This window comes from Botrytis porri (genome assembly GCF_014898465.1).
Source record: "Botrytis porri strain MUCL 3234 chromosome Unknown BPOR_012, whole genome shotgun sequence".
NCBI lineage: Eukaryota > Fungi > Ascomycota > Leotiomycetes > Helotiales > Sclerotiniaceae > Botrytis > Botrytis porri.
Window position 1 is genome coordinate 1,221,099 of NW_024066086.1, and position 20,635 is coordinate 1,241,733.

Below are 20,635 nucleotides of genomic sequence, written 5' to 3' on the forward strand. Positions count from 1 at the left end.
GTCGATATATTCTTTGAGCGTCTTTAGCTCATCGGCTGACATTGAATAAATTGGGGTGTGCACAGGCATCTTGCCTTCCTCCAATATTATTTCATGATCCCATGGCTTGTGGTCTGGCAAAGCCTCATGGATCCCTGGTTCCTTGAACACATGTTCGTATTTCTTGTACTGTTCTGGTATCATAGGCTCTTCTGCCTTGATTGCGATTTCCTGCCGTGTCGTTGGCTTCTGCATTTGTAGAGGAGGTGTACTGGCCTTCGCTCTTAATGGAGGACCCTGGACTGGGTGTCCTACGTCACCGAAGTTGTTCGCGTTCAACTCCCCTTGGCGCGTGTTACGTCTCGCGGACGCCTCTAGCGTGTCTCCTTGACCGCATTTGCACTGATCAAAGGTCACTGTCTCTTGTGACCAATCTATCTTAGGATTGTGTGCCTTCAACCATGGCATCCCTAAGATGATCTGTTGTTGGCCCAATGGCACAACGTCAAGCTGTATAACCTCTGAATGTTGGGTTATGTTCATTTGTACTGGTCGTGTCTCCTGTGAAACGTTCCCGTCAGATCCTGCTAGTTGTCCGTCAACTAACTGCAATTGGTAGGGTTTTTGTTTCTTCTGGAGTGGAACTCCCAAGTACTTTGCAGCTTCTGGTGCAATAAAGTTTCCTGTAGCCCCTGAATCTATCATGGCTTGCTGTATTTGTCCGTTTATTTTGACCTTGCAGTATATCTGTCCTGCTTGTCCTGTAGCATTCAATTGCTGGGTAACTTGTTTTTTGTCTGTTTCGTTGGATTGTTGGTTTCTTGTCTTTCTTTTCTTGGGGAACCATCCGGTTGCTTCTTTATCTGATCGATGGATTCCGCAGAATTCATCATAGCAAGCAGTCCAGCTCATCATCGCGTGATCTGCTGGTATCTCTTCCTTAATACATTCTTCCGTTACCGATGGTGATGGGGTTCGGTAGTACTCCTGTTCCCACAAGTCTACTGCATTCATACCCTCTTGGTTTCGCGGTAACTCGTCCAATAATTTCCGGAATTCTTCACTGGTGAAGGTCTCAGTTTCTTCGGTCTTAGCTGGATGTTCCTGGGATACAAAGGTAGCGTTAAGTTGGCCTTTGCCGAACTTGGGTTTGAAGTTGCCTTTCTTTCCTCCTGTCTTCTTACTTCGGCAATCCGCTGCCCGGTGCCCTGCTTTTCCACATTCAAAGCATAAGTTGTTTTCTCGCCTTCGTCTTTTCTCTGGATCATCATTCCCGTTCCTGTGGTGCGTGGCGTCTAGTTCCATGGGGTCCCCGTAACTCTGTGTACTGTAACGTGGTCTACCCTCATTCTTGCGGTAGCGCCCTTGCCTATGATTTGTCTGAGGCTTGTATGATCGTTGGGTTTGTTTGTACCTGTATAGGCGGTCATCGGCATCGATGGAGCTTTTGATTAGTCCGTTCAAGTCATCGTCCTCCCCTTCCCTATCAAGTTCCAAACGTACTTCTGGTTTGAGTCCTTTACGGTAATGACTCATGATGGCGACCTTGTCCCATTTAGTTGTCCCCGCATATCTTCGGAACTCCGTAGCATACTTCAATGCCGATCCTGTCTGTTTGAGGTTGAAGATCTTCTCTTCCGCTACCTCTAACTCATTGGAGTTTCCGAAGATCCTACGGATTTCTGTCTTGAATCCTTCGAAACTGTCGAAGATGGTTCTTGTGGGTTGCATGCGTTCCCTGTCGTCATGCTCGAAATAGTCGCGCAGGTATGGCTGAATCCATTTGCCTGCCTCGCCTCTGAGGTATGACACGGCCCAAATACTCTTAGATTCCTTTTCGGTGAACTTGTCTTGGTTGAATCTAAAATAGATTTCGAGTTGTAATAGGAAGGTGTCGAGTTCCTGTTGACTTCCTTGGTACTTGTCTGGTAAGGCAATCTTGAGTGTTTCGTTGATGGTGATCTCCTTGGGAGCATCAGTCATTTCGACATCGTCGAAGTTGCTTGCTGGGGCCTGTTGGCTTCTGGAAGAACTGTTGGCTGCCATACTGGCGGTTGGTATTGAATCGGTACTTGAAGCAGAAAGGGTGCTCAAAGTGTTACGGGAGCTGCCTCTAGGGTCACGTGGAAGTGTCTAGAGATCTCTCGAGGTGGTTTAGACTAGACTTCAAGTAGGAATTCAATAAGGTTGTAACTGGTTGCAATTCTCGTAACTATAGTAATGAAACTAATGATTGTTCTTGAGCACGAAGCTCTATATTGTAATGAAACCCATTCTTTATATAGACCTTCGTTCCTTGTTGTCCCATTGATCCCATCGTGTCCCACCAGGTGGGAGCAGTGGGATCCAGTGGGAATCTCTAATCCCGTGACTTTCTGATCAGGTGACTCGGTATGTTAGATGTCGTCGTAACATGAACCAGCCACTTTTTGTAGAGAACAATGATCTTTTTGTTTACTAAAAACTATAATATAGTAGCTAATGAATTAAAGCTATTCATTAGATTCTAATAATTAATGTTCATATACTAAAAACTCTTTTTTATAGTTTCAATTTATAATTTTTATTAAAACTTAGTAAAATTATCTTTTTTTATTATTCTATTCTTTCTCAATTTATTTTATTACTTTAATATTAATCTTATTTATATTAATAAAATTAATAAATACTTAATATAATTTTCCTTTTATTATTATATTAATTAGATTAGTTAGTTTATTAATTTATATAATTTTGATAATCTCTTTTCTCTTATAAAATTAATGAAATACTATAATATTAATTATTAGTTTTTTTCATCAATCATATTTAATTTAGTGAATAAATTATATAATAATTTTGAATCAGTATATAAAACTAATGAGATTTCTTTATCAAAAATAATATTAATTATAAAAGTGATTACTACACTAATATTAAATCCTTAACTAATTTGTATAATTCTGAAACTAAAATACTATATATAACTCTCTTACATTTAATGAATAATTAATAAATAATATTAGTATTGTTATATTTATTGTCGGAACGTATGATCACGTGCTTAAGCGAATCACATAATTCTTCCCACTATATATATATTGGGAAGAATCATACCTTATTCTAAATCATCTTAATTTATATTATTCATTTTATATAGGCTATACAATACTATATATGATGATTCGAGTTGACGATTTCCCCCCCCCAAGTGATCTTAATACTAATTAGTGTTTACCTTTTTATTAAAGGTATTTACAAATTAGATCACTTTCTGAGGTTTTATATGAAGACATTTGTATGAAAATAATGAGGGTGGTTTAGGCCATTTGATAAGATATTCTTTGAAAAAATGAATAAGATTGTATTAGATTATACTTACATATGATTTATATAAAGAATTAGAATATTATATTCTTTATATTATTTTTTTCAATTAATATATTAAAAAGGGATTTCTAACTATAATTGATTCCTTTAGAATTAAATGAATTAATTGATTTATAGATTAGATTATTATATTTATAGAATTCAATAAATCGATAGTTCAATTCGCATCCATTATATCCTATTCAGAACTCAATATACTTTTCGAATTCGAAATCTTTTCTTTATATAAAAAAAACTGCTTTATTGTTTTCTTTTAATTAGGAATCTTTTATTAGGCCCTCTTCCTTTATTTTATAATATGGAATGCTTTTTTTCGTATAATTATTAAGTTAGAGAAAAAGGTCTACTTATTATCTTCAATAAATCTAATTTATTTGAGTTGAAAGGGTAAAGGAAAAAGGTTATAAAGTTAAAGAGTTTATTATAATATGAATAGTTATTTAATGAAATAGCTTTAAGAAATTCTATATGAATTCAATCTTTATTCATATCCTTAGGAGATATATTGAATTGAAGCCTTGTAAGCTTCAAGCCGCTATTTCTTTATTAAGAAGATTTAATCTCCTATATTTCAAGTTTTATAAAGAAATAGAAGAATAACTTATTTCTATTTATTCTTGTATAATAATTGAATCCTTCCCTCTATTTTCAATTCTTTTAAATTCAATTGAATACGAATACCCTATTTAATCGAATCGATTCAATATCCCTCCTCTTTGATTACTTCACCTTAGCGGATAAGGCTCTTCCCCATTTATATACAACTTTCAATTCGATTCATTTTTTCCTTACCTTCTTTAGCTTGATTGTAGAATAAAGGAAATAAAAAGGAGGAATAGTTTTTAGTTAGATTGGTTTTAGGTTTTAAAGAATTTAATTAGTACAATTCACTTTTTATATTATATGTTCCAGGTTTTTATTATAAATGGAAATTCTATTTGTATCGGAATGTATGATTATATACTTAAGCAAATCATATGATTCTTCTTATTATATATATATTAGGAAGAATTATACCTTATTTTAGATCATCTTAATTTAGATTATTCATTTTATATAGGCTATATAGTGCTGTATATAGTGATTCGAGTTAACGACTCCTCCCCCCTAAGTGATCTCAACATTTATTTATTATAATAATAATATAGTCTATTTAAAATAAATAATCCTTATTACTAATTAAAGAGGTATTAATAAAAACAATAATCTTAAATAAGTTTAAATTAAATGATATATAATTAAATCCTGTGATAAAATTTTATTTTTGTTATTTAATATATTTATTTAATACTATAATATTATTTTTTCTAAATTGTATTGTTTATACTATTATTAATAAATCAAAATATTTTTTAAATTAATATATAATTATAATATATACATTATGAGCTTATTATATAATATATTAATTATATGTAGAAATATACTTTCGAACCTTATTATATATATCATAAATATTTATTAACTTCTTGAAAATAAATTGTAGATTCTTATATTACTTTTTCTAACTAAAATAAATATTATTACTCTTAAATATAAGAGTAATATTATTAAATTTCAATGAATGATTGAGAGTAAGTTCTTTATAACCTTTAGTTATAAAATTAATTTATTTGAATTGTTTGTTTTTAGTTTAAATAAATTTATTATTTTTAATAATAAATGTATTATTTATTTGGAAATTTATAATATCAAATTTAGTATTTTGACTATTAGTATACAAAAAGTAAGGATTATATATAGATTGTTGTATTTTAAGTTTTTTATAATAATAAATGTGATATGTTTTAAATGAATGGTTTTCTATTTTTAAAATATTATATAATAATTTTATAATAAATAAAATTCTATTAATTAATAAATCTGTTTTTTTAAAAGTATGTGTATAAAAAATATAATGTAGATTTAAAATCGGTTAAGTGTATATTTAAATAATATCTTGAATGTATATATCTTACTCTTTTTTCGAATACTAATAATTAAAAAAACTAAAATACACTACTATAATCATTGAATTACTAATGATTATATTAAAATAGTAGTTTTATTAATATTGTTATATACTTGAATAATAAATTGTAATTTACAGAATTTGATATTTATTTCTTCATTTTTAATTTTATTGATAAAGTATAATTTGAAGATATATATGCTAAAAAAAAATGTAGTAACAGTATAATCTTGAATATACTTTTAGTTGTTAAACCATCAATCTCCTTTTTCCTAAATTCCTTATATATAGTTAGATTTAGGAAACTAGTAATAAAATAATTGGAGTTTTGTTATATAAATATAAATTTGAGATAATATTACTTAAAAAAAGCTTATTGATATAAACATTTGATTATTTTTAGCTAAACCCAAAAGAGGGTTTTCAAGATTTATAGCTTTTATAATAGTTCTATTAGAAATGAGTGATATAGATAGTTTAATTTTACTAAATTATAATAAAGTTATTTTATATTTTTCAAATTAATTGGGAATATAATCAATATAATCATTAGGAATAATAGGATTAATGAAATTATAATTATGATTTTAATCTACTCTAATATATTTATCCTTAGGATTTTTATAATATAATTTTATTAATGTAAATCGAAATCTTATAGATCCATAAGGTAAATTAAATATATATATTTTTTTATTTATATTAAAGAATAAAAAAGATTCTTTTTATTTATTAAATATAATATTATTATTCTTTTCTATATTAAAATATTATTATTTAATAATAAATTATGGAACATAATAATTGAAGGGCTATTATATATATTTATTACTTCTTATACTTTTCTATAATTATATAATTTACAGATCTTTATTATAGCTTTTAAAACTATAATAATTTATTATTGAATAATAGGAATTGTGTCACGAAATTCACCGTATAGTGTAACCCTATAGGACTAATCCTAGTACTTCTCCGGAGTACTCAATCATTTGTGTGCCCTATATACCTAATTAGGCGATTCCATCGCCTGATCAGGGTATATAAAGCAGGTGTAATCCTTATGATTATATTGAAAAAGTGAATCTAGTTTATTATCACTCTATATACCTATCTCCTAATCAAAGTGATCATTAGATCTAGCTATTACCTCCGTGATAAATTGAAAAATCATTTTTAATTATATAAGGAAAAATACTAAAAATAAATAAAGTAGATATTAAACTATCTGGTTTAATAATATTATTGATAGTTTTTATAGTTATTTATAATATGATAGTTTTATTAACATTCAAATTATAAGTTTTATTATAAACAATTTTGTAAGATTTGTATAGTAATGTATGAAATCTCTTAATAATACTAATTGAATAATATACTTTTATAGGAATTATCTTTGTTTTAATAGATATAAATATAGTATATCATTGAAATTCCTTTTTAATAAAATTAATATTTATATTATAAATAATATATTTTAATAGATTAATATATATAAGTCGGATACCCTACTTTCGGGCCACCCCCCTTTTGGGCCACTTTTTACACCAAAAATGGAATTTTTAACTTTCTTATTTATGAATAGAATTTATTGAAAATTTATATATATATGATTTAGATCATTTTTAGTTTAGCTTGAAAATTTCAGATTTTTAGGAATTTTCTGTATTAAGATCTAGAGCTTCAAAATATCGATTTTTAAATTTGTATGAGAATCACATACAAATTTGAAACTTTTATAATATTTTTAATAACTTTTTAATAAAAATTATTAAAAATAAACTGTAAAATTTTATTATAAATTTATAACATGTTTATTTTGAAGGATTCAGAAAAAAAAGAAAATTTCCTATAAATAGATATTTAAAAGAATACCCTCAAAATTGCAGGGATTATTTATACTACTTCAAACTCACTGTATATTATATCTTTATATTTGTTAATTTTTTTGAATTCTTTTTGAATTTCTATATAGATTTAAGCTCAAAACTTTCAAAAAGATATACAGTTTTCTTTTGATGATTGTTGTTAAAAAGTTATTAAAGATTTTATAAAAGTTCTAAATTTGTATGTGATTCTCATATAAATTGAAAAATCGATATTTTAAAGCTCTAGATCTCAATACAGAAAAATTCTAAAAATCTAAAATTTTCAGATTAGATTCAAAAAGATTTGAATTATATATATACAAATTTTCAATAAATTCTATCTATAAATAAGAAAGTTAAAAATTCCATTTTTTGAGATTTTTAGTGGTAAAGAGTGGCCCAAAACAGGGGTGGCCCGAAAGTAGGGTACCCGACTTATTGATTTAATATTTGTAGAGTTTATTTTATATATACTTTATAAATATATTACTTAATCACTTAATAGTCTAAAAGTATGTAGCTTTATTAATAATATATAAAAAATATTCATAAGTATTATATAATTAAATTCATAATTTCTATTAAGAAAAGAAAACTTAAATTTATTAGAAGATTTATTATAAATCTAATAATAATAAAACTTAATAAGTTATTTAATTACCTTAAAATCTTTATAATATTCGAAACGTTTAAGTACTTTATAAAACTTATGAGTAAATAAATAATTGAATTATTAATATATATGTTGTAATTCGATTTTTATAAGGTACTACTTTTTATTATTTATAGAATGAATAATTAATTCCTAAATATTAATATTTCAAAATAAAAATGTATAATCAAATCATTGATAAAAAAAAAATTTAAATTTAATAACAATATTATTAAGATTATTGTATTTGAATTTGAATTAATTTATATTTACTAGATAAAATAGAAATAATATATTTGTTTTTATTGTATTCTATTCTATAATACTAAATAAAAGCTTTATTTAAAAAAAATTAATAGAAGTAGTTATTCTAATACTGTATTAGACTGTTATTTAACTACTGATAATCTGATTATACTTAATATCCTTGATCTTTTTCTATACCAATATTGATTATAATTAATAGTAGATCTTTGAATTGTATTGATCTTAATTATGATTTTAAAGAATTTATCTATATAATATCTTTTAGTATTTATATATACTTTAATTATCAATATATAAATATTTATTATATTATTAAAAATAATTATCACTAAAGAATTGTTATAAATACCTATTAATATAAAAAGTATTCTGAAAACTTTTTTTGATATTATTATTATTACTATTATCTTTTTGATTATTACTTTGTTTAATATTTGTAATAAATTAATTATATTATTTTTTAAAAATTTTAATGTTGAAATTGTTATATTTGATATAATAATTTAATTTAAATTGATCTTTTTTATTTATTTATATTTATAATATTAATAATCTGTTTTTTTATAATCAAATAAGTAGTATTCATTTTTATTCTTATCTAATAATACAATTAAGGATTATCTTTCTATCGGAATACATAATTAAGGGCGTGACATATGGTATTACACTTTATTCTATATACGCACTTCATACATAAGTAAAAGTAGTACATATATATAAATATAGTAATTCCCTCTTCATACAAAAAGGATAGACAGAAATAAACAATCCTTTTACCTATACATATTATATATACACATCTTATCAAGTCTGTTCAACACTTTCATTATATTTATTATAAAGTTTCTAAAAAGAAAAATGAGAAGAATTATTATTATAAAAATGTTAATCTATAAGAAAAGTTTCGATAATTAATATATATTGTTTTAGAAATGTTTTTTAATAAAAGTTAATAATCTGTTTAAGTTGATTTATAAAATTAATAATATTAAAACAAAATTGTAAATAGTATTGTAATATTTTGGGATGTTATTATATATAAATAAAATCTTAATATAATATAATTAGAAGTTATGTATTGTTATAGGAATAATATACTAAAAAAAACGAAGATTTGTAATTATAATATTAAACATTTCCTAAAGATTTATATTAAAATTATTTTCAATATATATCTTAAATAAGATATTATTCTATTTCAAGAATATATTTTGTTAATATTTCAATTCCTCAAAATTATTAATTATTATATTATATAAATTTTAATATAAATTAAAAAGATTATTGAGATTCGTTTAATAATAACTTCTAATTATATTTAAAAGTATAATTAAGAAAGCAATTATATTTATTTTAATTAATATAAATACTTTATAATAGTATTCCTTAAATATAAAGATCTTTAAATCAAACGAATTATTAATGCTTTTTTATAGATCATTATTTTTATAGATCTTTAAAAGGTTAATAAAATAATAGCTTTAGTTATGATAAACAACTACATTTTTGTCACAATTAAAATGAAAATTATAATTCTTATTATCTTTATCATTATTAATATCATTATTTTTATTATTTCCTTGATTATTTCTATGGTTATTATTAAAGTTGTAGAAATTGTTATCATTAAATAAACCGTTTAGATTTAATGATATAATTTTATTAGATTTCAGCAAAATTGTATTATATTTTCTTATTAATTCAGATCTTTATAAATTCTTTAATAATAATATCTCTTTTAGAATAGTAAAACATATATCTCCAGAATTATGTTTAGAATATTTGTTGAAAAGATTTATAGTATTATTATGGTTTTAAGGTTTGATAGCTTATAATATTAAATCGAGCTTGATAAAAAGAATGATCTATTTTATAAATATAAAAGATTATATTTTATTGATTTGATATTGAAAAAATTAATTTTTAATTTATTTATAATATTTAAAACAAAAAAAGTTTTTATTAATGTATCCTTAATTTCAATCTTAATATTAATATATATACTATATCAATAAAATAATTTATAAAAACAAAGTTATGTTTTTTTATATATATATTATTTAAATGTTTGTTATTAAAATATACAAAATCATTATAAACAAGCTCTTATAGATTAGTATTTATAAGTTCGTTATTTTTATATTCAATAATTTTATATTAAATAAAAAATTCAATATACTTCTAATAGTCATTATAAAACTTAAATCTTTCATATATATTTCTAATCTTCAATGAATCTTTTAAAAATATAAATACTAAAAACTCAAAAGGTTTAATTAAAATTAAAGTTTTTTCTTTAAATTCATTTCATAAATCATTTTTAAGGAACATATTGTTATAATCAATTATAATTAATAATTTATAAACATTAAAAGTTTTTAATTTCTCTAATATTTTGAAACTTTTTTCTTTTTTAAAAATATTAAGTTTTTTCGATACAATTATAAAAAAAAGTAATAAAAATGAAAAGTAAAAAAAGATAAAAGATCTTTTGAATAATTAATTAAATAATTTGTAATATTATTAATTGATATTGATTTAAGAGAATATAGAAGATATAGTATTCATAATATTTATAGATTCTAAATGTCTATATTATATTCTGTTTAAAGAATTAGCTAAGTATAGGAAGTTATAGGTCTCATATAAATACTACAAGAGGAGCTAATCTTTTCTACTTTTGCTTAAGGTTACTATATCCTGTATTTGCTAAAGACTATAATACAGTAGCTAATGAATTGAAGCTATTCACTAGATACTAATGATCAGTGTTCATACATTAACATTTTCTCTTACGAAGGCATCTCATCAAGCAATATAGTGTTGGCGCTATAGCCTCATAAATCATGGCAGTCCCCATGCTAGTCTATGGAGTCCAGACACTCGCCTCTCGAAATCTCCCCATCGTTCATCACGTTGCGGGGCGGATAAACTTACTGAAAAGGAAGAAAACTAGTTTCTAGTTCACAAGAAACCAGATGGAAAAACTCAAACTTCGTTTATTTGAGCCGCAGAAAGACAGTGTAGTTAAACTTCACGGTTCTAACTGAATTTCTGAGATGGCAAAAATTCTCAAAGGGGCTATTTTCTTTACTATGGCACAGGCATTCCTCCGTAATGCAAGTAATTATTCTTCACTCTTTGTATCCAAGAATCTTTTTTGGGCGCACATAGATCATGTGAACAGACGGAAGGAAGATTGCACGATTGATGGGATGGTCGTTGAGCATGGCAAAGACTGTATAAGCTAATCGGGGAATTGATTCAAGAAGTGAAAGACCTTCAACAAAGATCGTGGGGAAGTCACGAGTAGACTTTGCAGTGGGCTTATAATGTAATTTTCAGATGATGAAAATTCCTTTCATTGATTTCTTATCCAAATTCTGGCGCGGATCTTGACTGGGAAATAAGGAGCCCGCAGCATTGCTGATCTGGGGTCCTGAGGATCTCATACCGTGTCTTACTGCTACAGAAGCGGGGAAACTTAAGTAGACAATAGGGGCGAACATATTTTGGGGTTGTCATTGATCGACTGAATTTCTAGACTTGGAAGATCCTTAAGCATTGAACTCAAAATATGAGGTTAATTAGTTGAGTAGGGTTGAGGGGTCTAGAGATCTGACCTAAAGTATGACACGCACGCTGAATATGTACCCATCCCGGGTCCCTTTCCTATGCCTTTTATCTTGTAGCAAATTACGTTTACCGATAATTTTCGATCATCAATAAACATGGATAGTTGAGAATACTATGTCATGCGAAGAACACATAGTTTTTACCCTATGTATAACTCGGGACCTTCAAGTTCGACTTCGAGACGTACGAGTCTAAGCAGGGGACTTAGTACACGTGTAGAGACAGCATCCCAGACTCTGCGCCACAAGAGAACAAATAGATAACCGTCCCGTGCGCAGTCCGCTCGCCAAAACTACCTGATCTGTCTGGCTAGCGGTTTTCAAACCCATGAGGATTTCCTTGACTCTTGCATCTATGGTACATTCAAGACGTTCCGCTAGTAAAATTGAAGATTTTGCTGCATTCTTTCCAAGGAGTTTTGCTCTTAAAATCCGTACTTCGTCAAAAAATAGATCTGGTAATGGCTTGGCGTAATTATGTATGAGTATCACCTTACCATCTTGCCAGTCGCTTGAGACTCCTAGCAAAGCAAAAATCGTATCACGAGGGTTTGTAGATACAAATCATCTAGACGAGGTGACGATTATCTAGCGACACAATGTGTTGGCTCGCGGACCAATTGCCTTCGCCAGTCTATGCGCAGCCGCAGCGATTTCAGTTATGACACGGCAGTACTCGGCAATTATTTCTGTCTTGATGATGCCATCGAAGAAAAGTACAAAAGAACTTTCAAAGTCGCAAGCGCTGATAGATTTGTCCCCGCAATGAAATTCAAGGCTCTTGGCCAGATACACCTCCTGTAATACCCAAATCCGGCACCTTCCAATCCTCATAATTTAAACGTTCAGGCAATTGACCAAGCTCATCAAAGTACTCATTGTCACTCGTTTTGTCGGTAGTTTTTAAGACGGCTTGAGCAGCAACCTCTTTGAGCATTCTTGTTGCAGTATCGCTTTTTTCTGCATCACTGCCTAGCTAGACAATGACCCTTAATGCACCACTATAGATCTTTCCTATGATCTCGATCTGAGCATATCTCTCTTTAACATTAGATTAGTCAATATTCAAAGCATCGATCCATATGTGCCTCTCAGTTCCAAAGAGCCTAATCTGCACCAAAGCAACATGCAAGTTCTTCCTAACAGTAATAGCTTCGCCGTTCACTTTAATCATTGGATCATCGTCACTTTTTTCTTTTCATTCGTAGGATAATGCCTCGTACGCCATTTCACCTAGTTTGATATGCATCACGTGGCATTTGATAGGCTCATCGCCAGAGCCAGGGTGAATCAAGACTAACCGAATCGCAGTTCTAAATTTACGAGAGGTTTGCATTTCAACTTTGTTTTAGAATGTGGTATACTTATAGTTGATCTGAAAGTAAATGCGGGAGAATTCTGCATTATATTTATGATAATATTTTTAAGTCATGTCTGTACAACCTTTGCGGCTGACTGCAGCCGCATAGAGCAGTAAGCGCCACAGCCGTCCTATTGGTTAGTAAACGCCGCAAGATCGTCAAAGTCATATCAGAAGTAATCATGGGCTGTATATATATCTATGAGCCTAGGGATATCCCTTCTTATTTCTCTTCTTAGGGTAAGTCCCACCTTCGAACCCCACCATGCCCAGGGTCTCGCAGATTATGAGCAATCAAAATTAGCTAGACGAGATAACCTTGATTACCAAAGCGAAAGCTCCCCTTAATAGATACGTAGGAGGAGCCAGCAGAAGGACGATGATAAGTGGGGTAGAAGAAGGAAAGATAAGAAGGAGCTTGGCAATGGACAGGGCCAACATGATATTAAGATCCTCCAACAGAAGTATTTATGAAGTGGATGAATACATACTGCGTACTTACAAGTGAGAGGGGTCTTAATTGGAGGCTAGTGTTAGCACGGATATCTTTGACGTATCTCAAATTATGCATGCTTATTTCTCTAAGTTGGATTGCCTTCATGTCAAGCCAGCGTGGACCTCACAAAGGTAAACTCAACAGCCATACGTGGTCTTCGGCATTGAAGAGTTGGACAGGAAAAGCTCGCATATGCAAGAACTTCCAGACTTTTCGAGCTTATACCACAAGAGCTACTTATAACTTTCGTATTCAGTCATGAATACAGCTAGTGGATCTCGATCGAATATATGCTTAAGTTTAAGGTATTAGGGTAAAGCTACCCGACCCGATGTACATATATGGGAAGGTGCCATCAAGTTTTGAAAGGGTTTAAGTTTATCGCCACATTTCCTTGGCAAGACACATGACCTTCTATTCCAGTAAATGCACTCACGGCTTATTGAAAATAAGTAAAAAGTCACCATATGAAGGCGCAAATCACGTGTTGATTTGTATTTCCTTGATCGTAAGCTTCAGACTCGGGTCCTCCCGCAGCCAAAAGCGGAACCTTTTCAAACCATGATCTCAGAATGACATCATGATTTAAGCCCATTATAGTACGAACCAATATTCTCTCAATCGATCGAGAATCTTATCTTGCTAGTTCCTATCCACAAATACGCCAAACTAACACCTCTCCTCCTTCAAAGGCATGAAAAACGAAGTCTCTCAACTCGAACTTCGGAACTTTGACCTCTGAAATGGGTTGTCTCAACTTCCAAAAGCACTTGATTACCTTTCTACGACCAGAGCAAGAAACTTCTCGCTGTTGCTGGATTGACATTCGCGTTTGGACTTATGGATTTGCACCCGCAGCACCATGACCAACATTGTCTAGCGCAAGGTTATGTGTGGACATAAACCGATGCCAGTTCAACCCAGACCCTCATGTAGTCTCGAGCAGAAGGAATGAGACTGAAACATCCATGCTTGAAAGTGTTCGACTCAGATAGAAAGATTGATGAATCAGGAATCGTCTCGAAATGATATTGTTTGGCCAATGTCACCTGGGCGTATGGCTTTAAGAACATACGGTTCTGCTACCCAGAATGACCGGATTATATCCAAACAGAAAATTGTACCGAAGGAATATCGAATTGTCTTGTGTATAGATACCGCAGAGTTGGCATTCTAGCTTTGGCTCTTGGTCTTTCCGAACTATGATTCACCTTTGAGAGTCAACGACGAGCTGGGAAAGAGAATGATGTTATCGGAACCGAAAAGGCTTCCGACTCAAAATGTATCAAGGTCAATCTTGGCTTTGTTCAAGAAGACTGTGGGATTTGAATGATGCTAGTGAGAACGGAAAATAGTTCTTGAGATTGAACATCGAGCTCCCATAACTCGATAATATGAGTCTTCACTTCAATTCTTGATGGTGAATATGATAGTGTAAGTCCAATTGACTCTTTCTTCAGATCTCTAGGTGACTATCCTAACTTGATAATGTAACCATCGACGTTGTTGGAGTTTCTTCTGTGGCCTACGATGTACAGGTCCCTCTTTCCAGACCTCTTTCCATACATGCCTTGGCGCATGTTTGAGTTTGGAGATTTGGTACTTCCAAAATTGTTACAGGTGGCGCACTGGAATCAGATTGCGCAACGGGCCGGACTAAGTTCCAACATTCAGAAACTTTCCGTCCCTGGATTCTATTTCAACAGTCAAACGAGGGAAAATCGATCGAAAATGTCTTGAAGGTTGATTCGTCTTCATATAGTGAAAGGTTTTCATTGATGGGCCCTGACTACCCATTGGGAATACTCAGTATTAACTCCGAACTTCCGATATCGCTGTATCTCATGTCACATTTCTATGTTACATTTGTTTAACTATGGAAATGGATATGTCACATTGGTAGCACAACGCGCTTTCTCAACGTCGCATCGAATCCGACCATCCATCGCTCTTGTCGCCTGCAAAAAAACCCCCCGGAACGCCTACTATATCACGCCTCTTATAATGCTTGAGTAGCCTCATCCAGCTATTTCGGGAGCCTATTTCAGTCCATTAAGATCGTCTATCGCCCACTAGCAATTCTCCTCCTGTTTCCCAACTAACGGCACTGCCCACACTCTGCAGATCATTCGTCGTGATCCTTGCATTGGCCAAATATCTTATCACCACGACTAGATCAGAGCATCAAAAAATCTGCCCAATCATCAATGTGATGGCCTCTTTTGCCAAGCTCAATTTTCTACCTCTTTTCTCCCTTCGATCCGCCGCCCGTTTGACCCGAAGGCAATTGTATAAACTGGAACTCTTTACCATCTCGTTCGGCTTTCTTCTTTAAAGCTTCGATATCCAAACCGTCTGGAATGTTATCGCCGTGTATTGTTATACTGAATTTATAGCGTTCTTTACAATTTGGTTCGTGCGCTGGCCAGTCGGCCTTCTGACAATCGCGAGAGCAGTAGGTAGTTTTGCACCGTTCACAACTGGGAAAGCTTCCCATGGAAGTTTCTGTCTTGTGGCAATTGACACAACAGCGGACTGGCTTTGAAAAAGAGTGTGTTGGTGGTTCTGAGGTAGAAGATCTTGAAGACATAGTGATGTTTCGGCAAACACAAACTTTGAGGACTTAGCGATGTGAACAAAAGTGCTATGCAGGGCTATTGCTCGAAGTCTGGCAATATGAGACGATGTATACACGAGTGTTGAAGGATTTTAGTACCCACTTTTGGAATAAAGTCACTAGTGGGATTTTGTGGAGTGGTTGTCAGAAATTCAAAATGCAAGGTGGCCAAGATTTACTTTCGTACCTGCCGTGGAGAAGAGGGTTTTATCTACATTTGTATGACGAAACTGTCCCTATTGATATCCCGTTATACGAAACCGATGCATATGGGATCATGCCTTGACTCCGGAAGTTGCACGAGGCAAAGGGTAAGAAACTTTACCACAGACTGCTGAGTCGATTCGAGACCTCGTGTAAGTTATTTGCATTCTTGGATGTTACTTCATCCTTTCATTTATATAACCAACATTTGGGCAAGGCTTTCGGGGTGCGTTCCAAGCTATTTAGGTGTAGCGATACCAATCATTTTTTTATGTTCATTTAAATCCGGATGCGTATATATATTGAACGAGAAGCTTGGTAGTAAAGATGATAATTGGTAATTGCAATAGTTACCCCACCTTTGCTCAGGTGACAAAAAGAACCGAGGTCGGCTAGATGATTACTCTTTGGAGTATATTACCAAATCTTGCACTTTTGGTGAATCTCAATCTTTAGCATACACCTATTCTAAGTCCGGAGTTGATCTGCAGCTCCACTCTCATCGATTGGTGCTCAACAATTCAAGCCGAATGCATTTTGATACTCCGAACCCTAATTCAGTCAAAAAGGAGCTTCGGAGTAGGGGTACGGACCGTAGTGGGGTGCATTAGTTTTGTAGATGTGACCCATCAATCTGGCTCGGTTAACGGATTTGGTTATATGTGCGCTTGCATTATTGGTAATCGCTCTAATTGCTCTGATTCGAGTGAGCCGATTATCGTCATATTTTTATGTGTCACCATGAATTTTTAGTGATATCTGTGCTTATATTTGCAGGTTTGTCACAATTAAATATATCTTTTCATAAATTTGCGTGCGATCACAAGCAAAAGGTACCACCATACTACCATTACTTCGTGCCTGTGGAAAATTTTAGAATCCTACATGTACTGGAGTAGTATTCGACCTCTAAAACTGGAAAGTTTAGATGGGCATGATACTCGATATAAGCATGGTATCTCTGTGTTGAGACGAATTGACGACCACTGCATGAAAATAAGGTAGCTAGTTCCAATGCCAATCGTTACACAATGCACACCGGGTTAACGTTTGGAAATATTACCGCACTCAGTGCGAATTTACTCTTCAGATTTGTGTTGATCTCAGATTAAGATCACACAAAGTGGCCACATATGGTTGTGCATGGCACTACAAGGCGCTTATATTGTTCTAGGCAAGTTTGATGTGGCCGCGATACAAGACTACAAGACTACAAGACTACATGAGGTCCGAGTACCTTTTGATGGCACAAGATCCACGAAACCCTCATTTGGATCTGGGTCGACCAACTCTATTACTTGCTCTCCGAATACCCTTTTCAAAATTGGTGTTGAAGATATGTAATCAAAGTTACATAAAATACATGATGGGATTCAGAATTTTTGGGTATTACATGCTCAGTGTAGACCCAGATATACAAACAGTATGACAGACCATGATCTTCAACGCATGGTGCCACGTCTCATTGTGACATGTTTACTACACAAAATGGTGCGACAGTTACAGATTGAGCCCTCGGTATCATGCAAGAGTTACCATTATCGTTTCTTTGCCACCGATAGCAATCTTTGCCGAGCCGGCCTTTGAATACAGCCGTAGCGCGGAGATTATGGTGGATTAAATCGCTGGGAAATGGGGTTCTGCACCAAATTTCCACAGCATGACCGATTCATTTGCCACCGCACCTTCCGTTCTTGCCGCCTTGTGCGGAAAGTCCATAACGGCGATATATCTTTGACTGTTTCAAGATTAGGATCTATCCTAACGAGGGAGATTACTTATTTATTGTTAAAGAGATAGAGCAGGGACAGTGTGGGCTTTACCTTCATCTGAAGTGTCGTCATGCGACCATGAATTAGGTCTAAGCCTTGACAGAATGATTGCCCAAGATCTACTCTCGTAACGGACAACATGAGCGAGGGAGATATTAATTACCGTATCTTGATACGATCCCACCTACAACTGGACTGCTACCATAAACCCATCGAGGCTCTACCAATCGAGAGACATATTAATTAAATATCAATACTTGCAAATTTGGCAACTCAACGCGTCGGGCATTCAAAGTCAGCAACACTAATGCCAGTTCCTGCTCCCTTATCAGCATGCAGACCTTTGCTCATGCGATCAAATTCGAGGGTCTAGAATCATCTTAAGTACCTCAATAGCTTGACATCTCACTTACTGCCTACCTAAAGAACGACACGGACGGGTGCTTGCACGACTCAGTCCTGTAAGCCGCAGTAGTTGACTTTGCATTCTATCCAAGGATCTATCTAGCTTTTCCTTGCCATATACTTTGCGATGCATGCCACAAGCTCTGCTGGCAGGTGCACGAGCAAACCTGTTATATAAATGAGTGATAGGCGTGAACACGGATTCCTCCAGCCCCGCGGAAGTTACTGGACTAGGATCACATCCTGCATTTACCAGCAAATGATGTGCGCAGAAAGATCATGGTTCTGCTCTGCATAATGCCTAAATTGCAATAGCTTGCTTTATATAGACCGGGGCATGACTGATTCTAGGGTTTAAATTTTAACCTTCTTGTTGCATCTCCTGACCTTGATTTCCAATGGGCATCAAAACACGCACCACCATGCTATTATGACGAAATATGGGGCTTGTTGAAGATTCCACGCCGCTGCCATGCGTTTCCAGCATAGTAAGATGCGGAGGATCGACTCTTCAGGAAAGTGGACATTTTTCACTTCGTCATCCTGATTGCCCTCAAAAATCATTCGGCAAAATTGAAAGCGGAGAGAGATCTTATATTTTTCACTTGAATTCTATACATGTTTCTTCATGATTAGTGTACCGGAGTTTGATTCTCTACTTCTCGGACCTTGAACCACGCAATTCGGTCTAAATTGGGTTGAAAATTGATAATTCCAACTTCAGACATTACTGCCAAGCACGCGAGAGCCTGAGCACCCAAAGGGCCTGCTGAATTATCAGAGGATTCAAGCCGAATACTTCTCGTGGAGATAATTCCACTCATTTTACCAGGATTCGAAACACCTCTTGACGTTCAGAGACACAAGATTGCGCCGGCTGTCTGAATCCTTTTGGATTTCCAATCTAGCTCGGGGTGGAAACTCTATTTATTTTTGTTTTTTGAACCTTACTTAAAATTCTCTCCCAAAGCGGAACACTTTCCACATCTTCGGATCAACCAATGATTCCCAATAAGATTAGGTGATGCGGAGGTCACATAATATTTTGCAGTCCCAAAGGAGAATGAATGTTGCAGAATTCCCTCCGGCAACCCATTTCAGGACAGAAAATTATCAAGCAGTTATCAAATCAAGATTTGATACATAACGATGGACAGCTGTTTCTCGTCCCCGAAACTATTTTCTTCCTGGACTCAAGATATCGAGAACTATACCGGAAGATCTTTAACCAATTGCATCATTGGGAATTCGTTCAGACCTCACGTACTTCGGCAGCTTATCATTTTGATATTAACAGAGAACTTTCGCTGTCTCATGCTTGAATTTTACGACATTCACTCTGCTCCACGACACGTATTTCACTTGATACTGCATTTCGTCTCTGAATGCTGGCACCTTGATTACCACCTACCCACCGAGAGATTATCAATATTAGGAAAGATATTCCAATACTTGTGACTCTTACTGTCACTTTTACATATTCCTCAAGATTTCAGAAAGTTATTGCACAGGAAATAGGGTCTTGAGTTGAGTCGAATGCTATCACAAACTGGCCAGAATTTTTCTACTTGCATGAGATATTGTGCCACCTAACTCTCCTCTCGGTACGGGGTTGGCTCGGCTGGATATTTGATGGTACATCAGGAAGCCCATCACATCTGATGCATCAGTTATGGAAAACTATCTCATATCTGGTCACCGCTTTGAAGTCATAGGACTCAATGAAATCGCGATTTGCTCGATTGTCTGCGGATGTATTATTTGGGCCAAAGCGACGACCACATTGATTTGAAGAACACTCATGTTTGATCCAATCATACCCCAATAAGGTTGGAGGGATCAAGTGGGAAAAGGCACATCTCGCTACCATCATTATGAATAACTCACAGGTCTTGAGAACTTGCAAGTGCTCACACTTCATGGCTACATTACATTCCCAAAAATCGATAGATCTGGACCAGGGAATTAGTCACTATCATCAAGATATTCCTTAATCACCATGGCACCAGATTAAGCATCGGATATGAGACAACTAATTGGATTTGGAGTCCTTTGGTACA

The 20,635-nt window shown here is 32.9% G+C and overlaps 2 protein-coding genes across 2 annotated transcripts; both read right to left on the bottom strand.

Moving 5' to 3' along the window:
• Window positions 1-15,816: 15,816 nt before the first annotated feature.
• EAF01_008896 (uncharacterized protein) lies at window positions 15,817-16,167 on the bottom strand (the record flags this gene model as incomplete). The annotated part of the gene is made up of 1 exon (XM_038917152.1): window positions 15,817-16,167. The coding sequence occupies one exon, from the start codon at window positions 16,165-16,167 to the stop codon at window positions 15,817-15,819; it is 351 nt and encodes a 116-aa protein (XP_038767546.1).
• Window positions 16,168-18,980: 2,813 nt separating this feature from the next.
• EAF01_008897 (uncharacterized protein) lies at window positions 18,981-19,399 on the bottom strand (the record flags this gene model as incomplete). The annotated part of the gene is made up of 2 exons (XM_038917153.1): window positions 18,981-19,187; window positions 19,217-19,399. 2 exons carry the CDS (start codon window positions 19,397-19,399, stop codon window positions 18,981-18,983), a joined length of 390 nt encoding a protein of 129 aa, XP_038767547.1.
• Window positions 19,400-20,635: the final 1,236 nt, after the last annotated feature.